The sequence below is a fragment of the Lagenorhynchus albirostris genome, chromosome X, assembly GCF_949774975.1.
Source record: "Lagenorhynchus albirostris chromosome X, mLagAlb1.1, whole genome shotgun sequence".
Classification (NCBI taxonomy): Eukaryota; Metazoa; Chordata; class Mammalia; order Artiodactyla; family Delphinidae; genus Lagenorhynchus; species Lagenorhynchus albirostris.
In genome coordinates, this window is record NC_083116.1 from 100,224,667 (window position 1) to 100,241,498 (window position 16,832).

Here is a 16,832-nt window from a genome sequence, read left to right on the forward strand (position 1 = left end):
CTGCAGGGGACACGGGTTCGAGCCCTGGTCCAGGAAGATCCCATGTGCTGCAGAGCAACTAAGCCCATGCACCACAACTACTGAGCCTATGCTCTAGAGCCTGCGAGCCACAAGTACTGAGCCCACGTGCCACAACTACTGAAGCCTGCACACCCAGAGTCCATGCTCCGCAACAAGAGAAGCCACTGCAGTGAGAAGCCCACACACTGCAAACGAAGAGTAGCCCCCACCGCTTGCCACAACTAGAGAAAGCCCATGCACAGCAACGAAGACCCAATGCAGCCAAATATAAATAAATAAATAAATTTAAATAAATAAATAAATTGGAGAAAAAAAAAGAAAATGTACACAAACCAACCCTTGCAGTGCTTTGTGTATTGTCGGTGTTCAACAAACGTTAGACCCACCCCAGTCCACTATCATGAAGGACTCATAGGATCTCTGAGATCCGTGAAGCGGGACAAGCGATGTCTCCTTTCTATGGGAAACTGTTGTCATATATGTATATCTGTCACATCTACAGAGATGGATGCACCTACTATGTGCACATGCACTTTCTTTACAGCTTCATTTCCTTCTGATGAAAGCATTATAATTAAATGGTAGAGTGGGAAAAAATATTTTTCTAAATGATGGGGCTGAAATAAATACAGATTTAAGTAGATTATTTTTAATAATTTTGGTAATAGCTATGTAAGCAGAATTGTGGAATTTTATTTACGAACTTCAAAAAGGTATAGACTGATAGGCAACATTAATATGAGGGGGCCGAAGACAGCCATTTTTTAATATATCAAAACTAGTTCTTTTTAATGAGTTTAGAACTTCAAGAGATTATATGACTCTACTTCCACCCCTTTCCTGAAATTAGCAGGAAGACTGCGCTACCTCTACTCCTCCACATAAACACTTGTCATTTCTTTCTTTCTCTAAGCCACCCATAAAAAAAAAATTGCTTTTACATTACTATACTTATTGCTAGGAATTTGCTGGTTTGTTCTCTTCAAATTAGTTTATACCATAAAAATAAGTTTTTTAAACCCTTAAATCTAATATTATTTGCTTCAAATTCTAATAGGTTATTTATTAAAGTAAAAATGCTTACATTTTTTTCCTTTTCATTAATCAAGTCCACTGCTTCACAATAGAATGTACACTGCTAAGGGTATGTATTTTATATGACCTGCTACTATCCTGAGTTAGAATATTCTGTTTATGTAAACTTACTTTATTTAAATGTATGCTGAAGGAAATGAAAACAGAAACTTGGGCTCAAAAGTTCCTCTATAAACTCAACTGCACAGACAATTAAGTTAGACATGAACCATGATTGGCTAATTACGTTGTAAAAGTTTTATGATAATCCTTTAAAATTGTTTGCAGTTCTATTTTTTCTTAATTTTCACAATAATTTTCTCACCAAAATGGATAGTTAACAGTTGATATGAAAGACACATATTAGTCTTATTAAAATATCTGAGTGAAAGACTTTCAAATATAAATCACTTCATACTTATTTATAATTAAACAGCATCTTAATATGCCACAGTCTTCATTTGTAAGACTATACTGTGAGTTTCATGGCAAGCCTACGCTATGTATCCTTAGTTATTTGTTTTCTCAAAATGAAAATTCTTTTAAATTTGAATTACCCTCTATAATCAACTGTATTAATGTTAGTTTTATTTGTAAACATACTCTATATAGGTGCCTCTCTATCAATACTTATCCCATTGTATTACAAGAGCTACTTATCTATTAGTCCTTCAAAGGGATGAATACAGCAATTTTCATCATTTTGCCCAAAAGAATCAATGCAGAACAGTGTTGCTGAATGAACAGCTGAATAAATGAATGGCCTGAACGGACAATCCTAGCCAGTTTATAGTGCACACAGCTTTATTCAGTTATCTCAAAAGGGATTAAAATGTTATGAAAATAAATTCTTCATTTAAAAATTTAATAGCACACAGAAAAGCTGGAGGTAATAAAGATTAAAAAAAAAGACAACAACTTAACCTGAAAGGTCTCAAACTGACAGCTGGTCAGTCAAACATGACCTCACACTTGTTTGTCTAGCTCAGGATTTTATTTTTATTTTTATTTTTGGAATTTGAATGTCCAGACAGGGCATTTACTCTTCAGTTTGTCATAGGCCCCATCATCCCTACTGCCATAGACCAGACCCAATTCATAAATCCTTGTTACCTGCTTGGCCATTTGGCATTTGAATCTGGGTTCTCAGATCTCCTAGGAAGGCAAAGTGAACAGATTACCCTGTACCTTATTATTTGCAATCACCTTTTCAGATTTAGAAAAACTTTATAGTTAACACAAAGCCATAGGAAGATAACAAATAAAAAGCCCTAGTAAAGAAATTATATTCCTACTATTATCCACCAACTAGGAAAAAAGTGAACGAAAAATGTAAATTACTTTTGAATACTTTAGCCTACCAAAGTTGAATCAAGAACAAATAGATCATTTGAACAGACTGATCACTAAAAGCGAAATAGAATCTATAATTTAAAAACTCCCTACAAACAAAAGTCTAGGACCAGATGGCTTCACAGGCAAATTATATCAAACACACAAATAACTTATACCAATCCTTCTCAAACTCTTCCGAAAAACTGAAGAGGAGGAAACACTCCCAAAGACATTCTATGAAACCACCATCACCCTGATACCAAAACCAGTCAAAGACACCACCAAAAAAGAAAATTACAGGCCAATACCTTTGGTGAATATAGATGTGAAAATTCTCAACAAAATGTTAGCAAACCAAATCCAACAAGACATAAAAAAGATCATACACCATGACCAAATGGGATTCATCCCAAGTTCACAAGGATGGTTCAACATTATGCAAATCAATCAATGTAATACATCACATTAACGAAAGAAAAAGACAAAAACCACATGATCCTCTCAACAGGTGTGGAAAAAGCATTTGACAAAATTCAACATCCATTCATGATAAAAACTCTTACCAAAGTATAGAGGGAACATATCTCAATATAATAAAAGCTATTTATGACAAACCCACAGCCAATATAATACACAATGGTGAAAAGCTGAAAGCCTTCTTGCTAAAATCTGGAACAAGAAAGGATGCCCACTCTCACCTCTTCTATTCACACAGTATTGGAAGCCACAGCAATCAGAAAAGAAAAAAAAATGAAAGGTATCCAAATTAGAAGGGAAAAGGTAAAACTGTCATTATATACAGATGATATGATACTATATATAGAAAACCCTGAAGATCCCACACAAAAAAAGTACTAGAACTGATAAACAAATTCAGCAAGGCAGCAGGATACAAGATTAACATACAGAAATTGGTTGCATTGTTGGTGTAAACCAACAATGAAATATCAGAAAGGGAATGTAAAAAAAACAATACCTTTTAAAATTGCACCCCCCAAAATAAAATACTTAGGAATAAACCTGACCAAGGAGGTGAAAGACTTATATGCTGAGAACTATAAAACATTAATAAAGGAAATTGAAGACAACTCAAAAAAATGGAAAGGTATCCCATGTTCTTGGATTGGAAGAATTAATATTGTAAAAATGGACATACTGTCCAAAGCAATCTACAGATTTTATGCGATCCCTATCAAATTACCCATGACATTTTTCACAGAACTAGAACAAATAATCCTAAAACTCATATGGAACCATAAGTGACCCAGGATCACCAAAGCAATCATGAAGAAAAAGAACAAAGCAGGAGGCATAACCCTCCTGGACTTCAGACAATACTACAAAGCTACAGTAATCAAAACAGCATGGTATTGGCACAAAAACAGACATACAGACCAATGGAACAGAATAGAGAACCCAGAAATAAACCCACACACCTACAGTCAATTAATCTTCGACAAAGTAGGCAAAAATATACAATGGAGAAAAGATAGTCTTTTCAGCAAGTGCTGTTGGGAAAGTTGGAGAGCCACATGTAAATCAATGAAGTTAGAACACACCTTCTCACCATACATGAAAATACTCAAAATTGTTTAAAGACCTAAATATAAGACATGACACCATAAAACTCCTAGAAGAGAACATAGGCAAAACATTCTGTGACATAAATCATACCAATGTTTTCTTAGGTCAGTCTCCCAAGGCAATAGAAATAAAAACAAAAATAAACAAATGGGACCTAATCAAACTTACAAGCTTTTGCACATCAAAGGAAACCATAAGCAAAATGAAAAGACAATCTACAGAATGGGAGAAAATATCTGCAAATGATGTGACTGACAAGGGCTTAATATCCAAAATATACAAATAGCACACACAACTCAACAACAAAAAAACAAACAACCCTACTCAAAAATGGGCAGAAGACCTGAATAGACATTTCTCCAAAGAAGACATACAGATGGCCCACAGGCACATGAAAAGATGCTCAACATCGCTAATTATTAGAGAAATGCAAAACAAAACTACAATGAGGTACCACCTCATACCAGTCAGAATGCTCATCATTAAAAAGTCTACAAATAACAAATGCTGGAGAGGATGTGGACCAAAGGGAACACTCTTACACTGTTGGTGGGAATGTAAGTTGGTGCAGCCACTGTGGAAAACATTATGGAGGTTCCTCAGAAAACTAAAAATAGAATTACCATATGATCCAGTGATCCCACTCCTGGGCATATATCCAGACAAAAGTATAATTCAAAAAGATACATGCACCCAATGTTCATAGCAGCATTATTCACAATAGCCAAGACATGGAAACAACCTAAATGTCCATTGACAGATGAATGGATAAAGATGTGCAACATATATACAATGGAATACTGCTCAGCCATAAAAAAGAATGAAATAATGCCATTTGCAGCAACATGGATGCAATTAGAAATTATCATACGAAGTGAAGTAAGTCAGAAAGAGAAAGACAAATACCATACGATATCACTTATTTGCGGAATCTAAAATATGACACAAATGAACCTATCTATGAAACAGAAACAGAATCACAGACATAGAGAACAGACTGGTGGTTGCCAACAGGGAGGCGGATGGAGGAGAAATGGAATGGGAGGTTGGGGTCAGCAGACGTAAGCTTTTATATATAGAATGGATAAACAACATGGTCCTACTGTATAGCACAGAGAACTATATTCAGTATCCTATGAAAAACCATAATGGAAAAGAATATAAAAGAATATTAAAAAAACATACACATACACACAATCACGTTGCTGTATAGCAGTAAGTAACACAAATACACAGAATAAAGGAGACCAAAAGTAGGTACTCAACTAAAAAAGGCCCTTGTCCAGATGAAAGATAAATTGCTCATAAATGGCTTTTTTCTCCTCTGATATGTTCTTGCCATCAATATCCCTCCTATCCTTTAGGGCCAGCCTAAGTCTCAACTCCAGCGCAACTTTGTAACCAAGTTCCCTGTGAAAGCAAGAGCTCACCTTCTTCAAAGAGCACTTATTGTCTTAATCAGATAACCACTCTTTACCAAAGACAGGTTGGCAAATTTCAGTAAATTTCAGTACCAGTATTTGGCACCCAAATTCAGTACGTAATTTAAATTACTATGATGTAGTACATTGGTTATTTATAATGTAAAGTACCATTCAACAATTGGTATTTATGTAGCTGGACTATCTCTTCAATTATATTACGAACATCCTATTAGTTAACATAATCTCTTCTTTGTATTTTAGTATTGCAGGTACCTGAGACAGTGCTAGATATTGCAGTGTACACATTATTGGTTACCTGTTTTTTCTGCAGATTTAGTTCCTTGATATTGAATCAATTTAGCTTGAGTTTCCGGAATCCAAGGAATGCAGATTGTCTTGGGGATATCAAAATGTTCTGGAAGGCTCAGCTCTGTTTTGTATAAAATGGACTTTGGCTTCTTCAACTTTGAGATATTAAAGAGCATACAAATCTGCAAATAAATAGAAACTAAAATTGGAATGTAATCCTCTTACCCGTTGCCTCCAAAATAAACAAACAAAAAAGACAGCATTATGTACTTAGACTCCATATTTGGGTGAAAAAAATCCCTCAAGGGATTGAATTTGTTCATTTCTTTAGACATACTATTGTTTACTTGGTAGAGGACAACACTAACATGTTTCATAGACTCAAAAGAGTCATCCTTTATTGAGAGATGCTCAACGTCACCTGCTCTCATCCTTTCAGTGATGAGGAATTCATTGTCTCAGGAAGAAGTCATTCCACTAGTGAACAGTACTGAGAAAGCACTTCCCTCTGTGAGTTGAACCTGGTGTTCCTTAACATCTTCCCATCAGCTCTAGTTCTTATCAGCAGTACAGTTAGTCCCCTCTCTTTTGCTAATGACAATTTTGGGGAAAAAAATATGCATCTATAAAACTAGGTCCTATCCCTCCACAAACCTCCAAACATCCCTTTCAAATAGGTCTGATATTTTTAGTCCATTCAATCTTTACTTATATGATGTGGTTTACAACTTACCCCCATGCATATGCTTCTCTAGACACAATCTAGTTCAATACTGTCATTCCTAAAATGGGACCCTGAAGATAAACCCAGCTCCCTAAGTATGAACTAAGCAATGCAGAGCATAGAAGTAGGCAATCGTTTAGTTTTATCTGGACCTTCTACTGCTAAACACGTACTAGAGCCTAAGGGTTAGACCAAGTCTTCTTGAAGCCAGACTGCCTGAATTTATACCCCAATTTTAAACAAGCCTGGGCAGGTTATTAACCAAAGCCACAAAGTCTTCATTTGGGAAACACAGGCAATAATAGTACACATTGCCTATCCCTGGTATATTTAAAGTATAAACAAATGCCAGGTCCTTGGAGCATATTTTAAGAATTCAATAAATGTTGGCTGTCATTATCATCACCATTGTTGTCCTTGTCATCAACATGATTGTAACCATGATATCATTACTCAGCAAAAATAAGTTTTAGTTCCTTTGGCAATTATCCCATTCACTAGTTCATTATCTATAAAATCCACAAGTTTTTTTTTTTCCTCACAAAGCCACATTTTCCACCTACTTTATTTCGGCAATTAAAATCATGTAAATGCAGAAAGGTAAATTAATTCATTTACCACTGTTTTGGCTTGGTTTATTTTTCTAGTTATCATGAAAAAATTATCTATTCATATAAGCAACTAGTTCTTTATCCCAAAGTGGATCATCTGCCTTCTATATCTGCAAGTCATTCAAAATAATATGTATGGGGCTTCCCTGGCGGCGCAGTGGTTAAAAATCCGCCTGCCAATGCAGGGGACACGGGTTCGAGCCCTGGTCGGGGAAGATCCCACATGCTGCGGAGCAACTAAGCCCATGGGCTACAACTACTGAGCCTGCGCTCTAGAGCCCACGAGCTACAAGTACTGAAGCCCGCGCGCCTAGAGCCTGTGCTCCGCAACAAGGGAAGCCACCGCAATGAGAAGCCCACGCAGTGCAACGAAGACCCAAGGCAGTCAAAAATAAATAAATTTATTTAAAAAAATATATATATGTACGGATACACACTCTCTTCTTGATCAAACTCTAGTCAGGCTCCTCCAAGACATCTTCTCAACCAGGCCTCAACTTTAGCCTATAAAAAATGCAGATTCTCAGCACAAATGATTTTGTCCACCCTTTTCCCTCACACACACACACTAAGAGACTTGAACAAGCACTAACAACGTTTCTAACAGCTCAAGGCCATATCCCTAGGACGACTCCAGTCCCCCTTAAGGTCCCTATCTGGGAAAGTTCAATGCTGCAAGGATAATTTACTGTTTGTTCCAGTCAAAATCTGGTGATAGGCAGATAGGCTCCTGAACCCCTCCTAGAGCAGTTACTTTAGAAAGCTTGCAATTATAACTCCCTTTTCTCTCCTTTTGAGATGTAAATCTACCACCCACAACTGTCTTCTTCTCAAGGACCTCAGAGCCCTCCCTTTGAAATGCAAAAATTCAAGGAGATAATGCTCCCAGCCAGGTAGGTACTTAGTTCTAACTTGCATCACTACCTCCCTCCTGTCACAAAGATTCCAGAAGTTTGTTTCTCTTTATAAGCATCAATTAACAAGTCCAGATTGCTGTGACCAACTCCCTCCTGCTTCTTGTAAACTTCACTTCGCTGACACTTCTCAGGCCCCAGCTTATTCTCTCTCCTGAGTTCAGCTCATACTGGATCCTCCTCCCTGATGCAACAGTTACTGAATAAAGTCTATGCTTGTTTTAACTAGTGTCTGGCTTTGTTTATCTTTGACAGTATCGACAGTTACTTATTTCACGATTTGAAGTGCACTTAAATTATACAAATACAAAAACCTTTTCTCTACTCTACTGAATCCTCACCAAGGGTATCTTTTAGATTTCCTTTTTAAAAATGTCAAATTTCAAAATTTCAATGAGTTTCCTCACCATTTATCCCAGAGTACAAAGCATGGCTTTTAAAACATAAAATTGAGGAAGTTAATAGAAAACATAAGGAAACTCCCTTGCAAGCTCTGAATCTTCCTACTACCAATGAGTGTATCACTAGAGTTAGTTTATTAATGGCCAGGAGAATATGAATTCAATACATGAGCGCTAAGTGTAAAGTGCCAGATATTCATGCTCCTGACAAAAGATCCTGTCTCTCAGAGTATATAAAGTAGATACATCATAATGCTATTACCTTACAAATATTTCAACAAGTCAAATTGCACATGGCTGTATAATAAAAAATTAGACATGTCACTTTTCTTTGGTGGAAAAGTAATTACATTTATTCAATTAGATTTTGCTCTAAACAGATTTATTTCAAGGATAATTTTAGATTTTATTTGTTATATGGTTATTTTATGCTATAACAGAGAATTCTAGACTTTCATTTATTCCATTATGCAATTTCATGGCAGTAAACTAAGAAATGAACATATGATCTGGAGGCTATGCAGGGCAAGGAAAAGAGTAATGGACTCTGGGAGGTAAAAACCTAGGCCCATTTCTAATCTGTCACAAATCAGTGGTGTCACCTTGGGCTACTATCTTACTATTTTGGGGTCTTGGTTAATAGGTCTGTAAAAGTAAGAGGTTGTACTATGTGTCTCTGAGTGTTCAGCATTATTTATTTTCCAGCTTTAAAATACAATAATGTCTCTACCCTGATCTAGGCTGTAATCTCTGCCATGTCAGTGAGGGCAACTTAGGTCTTTTTATGCCTCAGTCATTCCACTTGTTTTGTATTACAAGTGTAATCCTATCTTCTCTCCACTTCTCCATGGGGTCATGGAAATAATTTGAAAAGTGTACATAAAAGTATTTGGGGAAAAAAAGGTGTCAAATACTATACAAGGAGAGAGAACTTTTAAAATCAATTCTGTTTACTGTTCTGCTGTATTAGCATTATTATATTTCAACAGTGCAGTGATAATTGCACTTGAAAAGAAAACTCTATGACTACATGTATATCAACAGAATAAGATGTGCCTATACGTTCTGATTTGGTGTAGCTGATTTTCTTAGACTGGCATATTCAACACTTCTGTAGTTATTTTTTGCATTTAGAGAGTTTTTGCCAAAATAAAAAAAAATTCATGATATTTGTAGACTTCAAAGAAAACTGTAATCTTCAAGTGAAAAAAACTTCTCATTTTAAATTTACAGACTGCTTAAAACATTTAAATTTTAAAGAAGTCAAGATTTAATCATAAATAATAATAATTATTACTATTTCCACCAACAATTTTGGAGAAGTGGAGACATACATATACCCATCCTGCAAAGGTGGGAGGGAAATAAGGATAAGTAAACAGCAAGATGACTTTGTGAAAAATCAGGCTATGAGGCAACCTGGATTGACATCAGCCTATACAACGAAGACTACAGGTTTAAAGTACCATTTGTTTGTCAGGTACATGTTCAATCCAATTAAACAATGACAGCACTTCTCATGCACAAGACACTGAGGGATAGACAAGAAAACACATGACAAAAGTTTTTAGATTTCTAGGAATTCACAATCTGATGGGGAAAATAGGTAAATAAAAAAAAAATCATATACAAAACATAATTTGATAAATGCAATAAGAAACAAAAAGTGTGCTGGGTTCCAGGGAGAAAGTTAAAGAAGAGGGAGAAAGATAGAAACTATATACATGCATAAATAATAGAAAAGGGATCCACAGACAAAATCCATCTCCCTCAAGCATTTTTTCATTTACATAAAATTTTCGACAAGAGGTACGAATGAAGACAATTTAAAAGAAAAGAGGGAGAGAAAGAGAGAGAGAGCACTATAATAGGCATGAATTTTGAAAAAAGCCACCTATTGAACATTTTTATTGTAATAGTGCACTGCAAGTTGAACACAAACCTTCCCAAATGCACTGCTCTATAGCAGAAGTAAGCATTTTGGTATGAGCTGAAGAGAGAGCCATTGGCTTCTTAGATGCACAGTGTGTACAGGTCAGTCTGGAGGGTATCAGAGCCTTGGGCCTTGATATTTTTGACCTTATCAGAACTTAAAAATCCAGGTCATCCATAAAATAACAGCACAAATTGTTAGAAATTGGTGCTTAGACTATATTCATTCTAGCATTCTGACAAATAAAAAAATAAATCACCCCTACAATGCCAAGGGTTTTGTTGTAACCTATGTAAATCAAGACTAACATTAAACGAGCAGGATTCTAAAAATTACTATTTATTCCTTCAGTGAACAAAGATTTAGTGACTACCTTTGGTACAGTGCACACTTTTCTAGGCACTGGTGATATGAGAGTTAACTAAACAAATATCTTCTCACAAATTCCCTTGCTGGAGATAAAGAGTAAACACATAAATATACTACTCTCAGATGGTAAATGCTACTGACAAAGAAAACTGAAAGAAGTTTAGGGTTTGGAAAGTGGCTGGCGGAAGTAAGGGATTCTTTTAAAAATGCAAGCTGGTAAAGCAAAAGCTTAGCAGTAGCATTCCAGCAGACCTGAAGTAACTGAGGGACGCAGCCTCTCACGCCCAGAGAAAAGCAACAAAGGACAGACGTGCACAGGCCGCAGGGAGCAGGCCTTCTTCGGGCACTGGAAGAACAGCAAGAAGGCCTGTATCCAGGGAGGGACAGGAGTGAATGGGCTCCAGTGGAGATGCTGAGGTCAGGAAAGGGGATGGGCCTGACCAGGAGGGTCATGAAGACCACCGTAAAGATGTTGGTTTTCATTCTGACGCAAGCTAGAAAAGCCAGGGGAGCAAAGGAGCAAAGTGTGCAGGTTACCATTTTAGAAGAATCGCTTTCGTGGCTCTGTGGCGACTCGACTGTACCTTATTTCAATTATAAGATAGAGTTCAAGCTGTAATACAGTAGAGTCTACAGTAACAGTAACAACAACAACAACAATGCCATACATCTAGAGAGCACTAATTATACACTAGGTACTACGCTAAGCATTTTATATAATTATCTCACTTAGTTTCCATTAATGACCATTATCTCCTTATTACAAATGTAAAAATCAAGGCTGGAGGAGTTTTAAGTTACCAGCTCACAGTCACACAGCTGGACAGTGTTAGAGTCTGGATTCTCAGCCTGGTAATCTGACCCCAGAAATGATCCTCTCTGGATGAACAACAGAATATCCTGGACAACTTGTAGAATATGTCCCCACTCACCCCCTTCCAGAGACTGATACTGAATTGTTCTGGTGGGGCCTGAGCACTGGGATCAGTTCTCCAGGGCATCCCAATGTAGAGGCAGAATCGAGAACTACTGTGAAATATCAACCATACTGTAATGCCTAAAATTACCTAGCAGAACAATTTGTTTCAGATTTATTATTTAATGAGGTAAAAAAGAAAAAAGCTACTGAGCTGTCCTTCTGAGGAAAAGCAGCTTTCATCATTTTTATATGTAAAAACATTGTTATGATCTCTGTACATTTTTAAAGAGAGACTAATTTCAGCACATCCTCTGTCCTCCATTCCCACCTTGATCTTGGTCAGCCCCAGGAGGGTGATGGCCAAGCGGATGCTACTGCTCTCCAGAGTGCCCGTGATCAACCTTCTCTCATACTCTATCTTCGACATCTGCTGCTGTGCTGCAAAAGCCAAGGCCTTCTCCTTGGCTTCATTAGTCAGTGGCAATTTAAGGTCCACATCCAGGATTTGACGGAGCTTACATTTCAAATACAGAACTGGATCTTCCTTATTAAGCACTAGGGGAAGCAAAAATTATTCATGATTGCAATGATCAGTTACACCCTTAACGTTGTTATCCAGGATGGACTTGGGAGGTCTGAAATATAACACTGCACTTATGGCCTTTATTAACCAGAGTAGAAAGAAATAGGCAACACATCTCTAGTAGTCCTAATTCAGTAATTCAAGAGTAAGTCTTCAGGAATTAAAGATATTTTTCTCTACAAAGAGTTCTAGTCAAGTGGTTCTTTCGTAGAAACATCATCAACTTGCTAAAAAATTCAGTGGCCATTGTGCTCCTACCAGTGGTTAGAAGGTAGGAGGAACAGAAAGAAATGTAAAGAAAGACACCTCTCAAGGACGGGCAAGAATTGCCATTTTCTTTCAGTAATAACCTTACACTTTAAACTAGGACATTGGGTAGAAGTACAGGTTATATTATAGTATATAGAATTTGACATTGTAGTTATTTCCAAGTTACTTGGAAAATGGAAAATTTTGCTGAGTAAATATTTTGAATGCCAAATTATAATATTTACCTGAAGACTAAAAGAAATAAAGATTTAAAAAAGAATCACCATCGACATTTTCTTAATTGTTAAAATGGTACTCTAGTCCATGTATGCTGACATAATAAAGTTAAAAGGGAGCCTTCAGAAATGTAATCATATATCGGCAAAATGTGCTGTGAGGGTGCTTAGGTGACTATGAGGACTATAGTCACCTAAATTTATATGACTATATGAGGTGACTATATGAGGAATGGTATATGACTATATGAGGTGACTATATGAGGAATGGTACCATCCTTCAACATTAGAAATGAAATAAAATGCACAGATACTCTACCTTCTTCTGGAGAACTGCTATGGTCAAGCGGAGTTGAAGAATCCATTGGAAAGAATCTGGAAGGCAAGGGGATCATACCTCTTCCTTCCAAAGCATATATTAATTCTCCAATCTAAAACACAACCACACAGTAATATTAAATTTTAAAAGTTCAGGAAAAGATTATGATAAATCTTTCACCTATGAGAAAAATCTTTGTACTATAAAAACATGTATTGTGCATTACTAAGCAACACAGGCCCTAAATGGGTGGAGAAAGGTAAGGATGAAATACAGCCCTACCATAGTATGAGGGAAACTTTGCACGCAACTAGAACAGAGATGGATTGAGAAGGTCTCAGGGCGGCACTGACAGCAGTTGATCGTTATAGGTACAAATATCCTTGGAAGACTGTTAGCTTAAAACAAATTAATTCAAGCAAATGAGAAAAAATTTTCCTTCATTTTGTGATTTATTGTTGGAAGGGAGTGACATCATTTTTGCAGGGTGTCTGAGTCCCTAAGAGTCTATATTTTAAAGTGGGGGGTTTCAAAATGTGCATGTGAGGGTCTGAAGATCTTTTAGAATAAGTGATTAGGCAAGAAGTACAAAAGACTAAACAGCATGAAACTAAAAGTGGGAACAATGCAAGGGCAACAACATGATATAGGGAAAGACCAACAGAGGTGGACAAGCCTGGTTTTAATTCTGGCACTGGCACTTACTACCTACTAATAAGCCTCAGGCAAGTTTACTGAATCTCTGAGTTCCAGTTTCTTCCTCTATAAAATGGGATGAACAACACTTTTATGTTAGGAACCCAGAGAGTAAATGAAAAATGAGAGGGAGAAAGTCTCAAAAGACACATCATACAATCACAATGGATAAATATCATCTAGATCTTGATTCTTCAGTGCAGCAGACTATGCTATCCCAAAACATGACTGTAGGAGTTCAGGATGTGCCACAACAAAATATGCTGCTTTGGTATATTGATTCTTTTGAGCTGTAGGCACCTGAAAAACAGGGAGAGCTTTCTATGAACTTCCCTTATCTGCCTAAGACAGATACTCCAAAAGGAACTCGATTGTTGTAAATCCCCTCCCTGAGAGTTTCATCAACTAGGGAGTATTGACGCTTGTCACACGAAGAGACTAGAAGTTGACACCACAACCAAGCGTTGTCACAAACTATCATATCTTTCATCTACTCTTCTAAGGGCCTATTCATTTTTCCTAAAAATCATTTACTCTCCTCTAAGTGGCTGACATCCCTCCCTCCCCTTTCCTTATTAAGATGGTATTTAAGCCTGAATTCTAAGCCACCTCAAGGAATTAACTCCTTTTTCCTTGGGTATCTCCCATGTATATATGAGGTATACATGTTAATACACTTCTGTTTTTCTCTTGTTAATCTGTCTTTTATTACAGGGGTCTTAGTCAAGAAGAACTCAGAGGAGTAGAGGGCAGATTATTTTTCCTCCCCTGTATTTCAAACAAAGAAACTTAAAATGAAATGATAAAAACAAACAAACATAAAAACAATAATGAGACAATCAGGGAAATACGAAGAATGCCTTGATTTTTGATGCTATTTAAAAAAATACGATATTTTTAGTAGTAATGGTATCATGGTTATGTCAAAAAAATAAAACAAAACAAAAAACAAACCCAGAGTCTTTTTGTTGTAGAGACACTTCCTGAATTATTTGTGGACAAAATGATGTGATGACTGAGATTTCCTTCATGAAACTTGCTTGGCAATGCACTGTTGAAACTGAGCAAAGGATACAGGGGGTGATATACTACAGTTTTATTTCTACAATTCTGTGTTTTTATATGTTCCATAATACAGTCTTTTCTTTGTTTCTTTTTCTTTTTTTAAATTGAGGTATATTTGCTTTACAATATTAATATAAGTTTCAGGGGTACAACACAGTGATTCACAATTTTTAAAGGTTATACTCCATTTATAATTATTATAAAATATTGGCTCTAGTCCTTGTGTAGTATAATATATCCTTGTAGTTTATTTATTTTATACATAGTAGTTTGTGCCTCTTAATTGCCTACCCCTATATTGCCCCTTCCCCTTCTCTCTTCCCACTGGTAACCACTAGTTTGCTCTTTGTATCTGTAAGTCTGTTTCTTTTTGTTATATTCATTCGTTGTATTTTTTAGATTCCACATACAAGTGATATCATACAGTATTTATCTTTCTCTGTCTGAAAGCCTTTTTTTTAATGCTGATATTTTAAGAAGTAGAATGATAGTAAAGATGTGGTGAGGACTACAGGAGGTCATGCAACAACTGTTGCCATTTCACTTGTTATCTAAGATATTACAATTTTTTGGTATATTTTTATCATGTGATTAGTTTACTTTTATATCATTTACATATATGTTGCTTGTTCAAACACAACTTTAGAATAATCTCTAACCCTTTGCCTGGCACGTACCAGGCACTTAAGAGATCCATTTAAATGGAGTGAGAGCAGGCTTCCCAAATTTCACGTGCATGTCAATCACCTGAGGGTTTAAAATAAAAATTAAGTTAAGAAAAAAACAAAAAAAAGATCTAGGGTGGAGCCAAGACTTGAGAGGATGAGTGAAAACATGGACTGACAAATTTAGGTTTAAGCCACACAACGGATAATCTTGTACCAGAATGGGCTTGTGACAGGCATGCAACTAACTACCAGGCAAGCAAAAGGAAACCTAACTTCGAAGCTGGGATTGTAACTAGTTTGAACTGTTGCACAGTCTTAAAATAATCTCAACTGTATGTTTGAGAGACTATTCCAAAGATATCTTTGAACAAGCAATAAACACATAAATGATATAAAAGTAAACTGATCACATAATAAAAATATACCAAAATGTTATAAATATCTTTGATAACAAGTGAAGTAAAAATCTGGAAACAATATAAGAATGAACAATTTCTGATTGTGAGGACAATTTATTTACAGCTTCATTATCCCTCCCCAAATGAGATTTGTTTATAATAAAATTAATTTTGTCTTCTACTTTCACGATAATGTTCAATACAATTTTATTAATTACAATCCACAATTATCTTTAGTTCCTGCTGAAAAATGGAATATGGAAAACTTTGAATGTTTTAAATTGCTTAGCATTTAAATCTGTGCACTCCTAGTAATAAATAGTATGTTATATATAATTTTCATGGAGTAATTTTTACTAAACAGCCATGTACTTTTCAAACATAAATGCAAGCTAGCAATCTGAAATGTGTTTACTGTGTATGTGTGTGTTTTACTACATACAACTGAATGATCGATACTAACGTTATAAAATTTTCAGATCCCGCAAGCTGCACAGTGCGGCCAAAAAAATTTTTTCTCAATGATAATTGGAGTGCAAATGTATCAGTTCACCAGAGACTGGAGAAAACAATATGTTAATATTTTACTTTTAATTTTTTTCTCATGTTTATTTTTATCTAAAAATCAGTTGTTTTACCCAAAGTGTAGTTGACAGAAGACATTTTCACATGTTGAGGTATGGGGAAATCATTCTGGCTTATATATGATTTGGCTCAAACTTTATGCTAACTAGAATAGCCTGTCTTATGGCCTGTGAAACACGAATTTTACATCTGCCTTAACCACTAAAGAAAAGAATAAAAATCATTGGAGTAATTGTGGTTCAGGCATTCAAAATGGATGCGGGTGGCTATTGCAGATGTAGTTTCAGACACATTCCTGCATCACTGAGAAACTGACCTTTCTGAACTGTTTCAAACTTAAGGACACCGCTAGCCATTCTCAAAACAATACCTGCTAGCAGCTGCCAGATGCAACCTTATGATCTCAAGGTCTCCT

At 36.1% G+C, this 16,832-nt stretch overlaps 1 protein-coding gene across 1 annotated transcript in view; it reads right to left on the minus strand.

Moving 5' to 3' along the window:
- CFAP47 (cilia and flagella associated protein 47) overlaps nt 1–16,832 on the minus strand; it is a 509,799-nt gene that overhangs the window by 177,954 nt on the left and 315,013 nt on the right. The window contains 3 exon segments of the mRNA XM_060137366.1: nt 5,755–5,929; nt 11,947–12,173; nt 13,006–13,117. Of these exon segments, the coding sequence (XP_059993349.1) occupies nt 5,755–5,929; nt 11,947–12,173; nt 13,006–13,117 (514 nt within the window).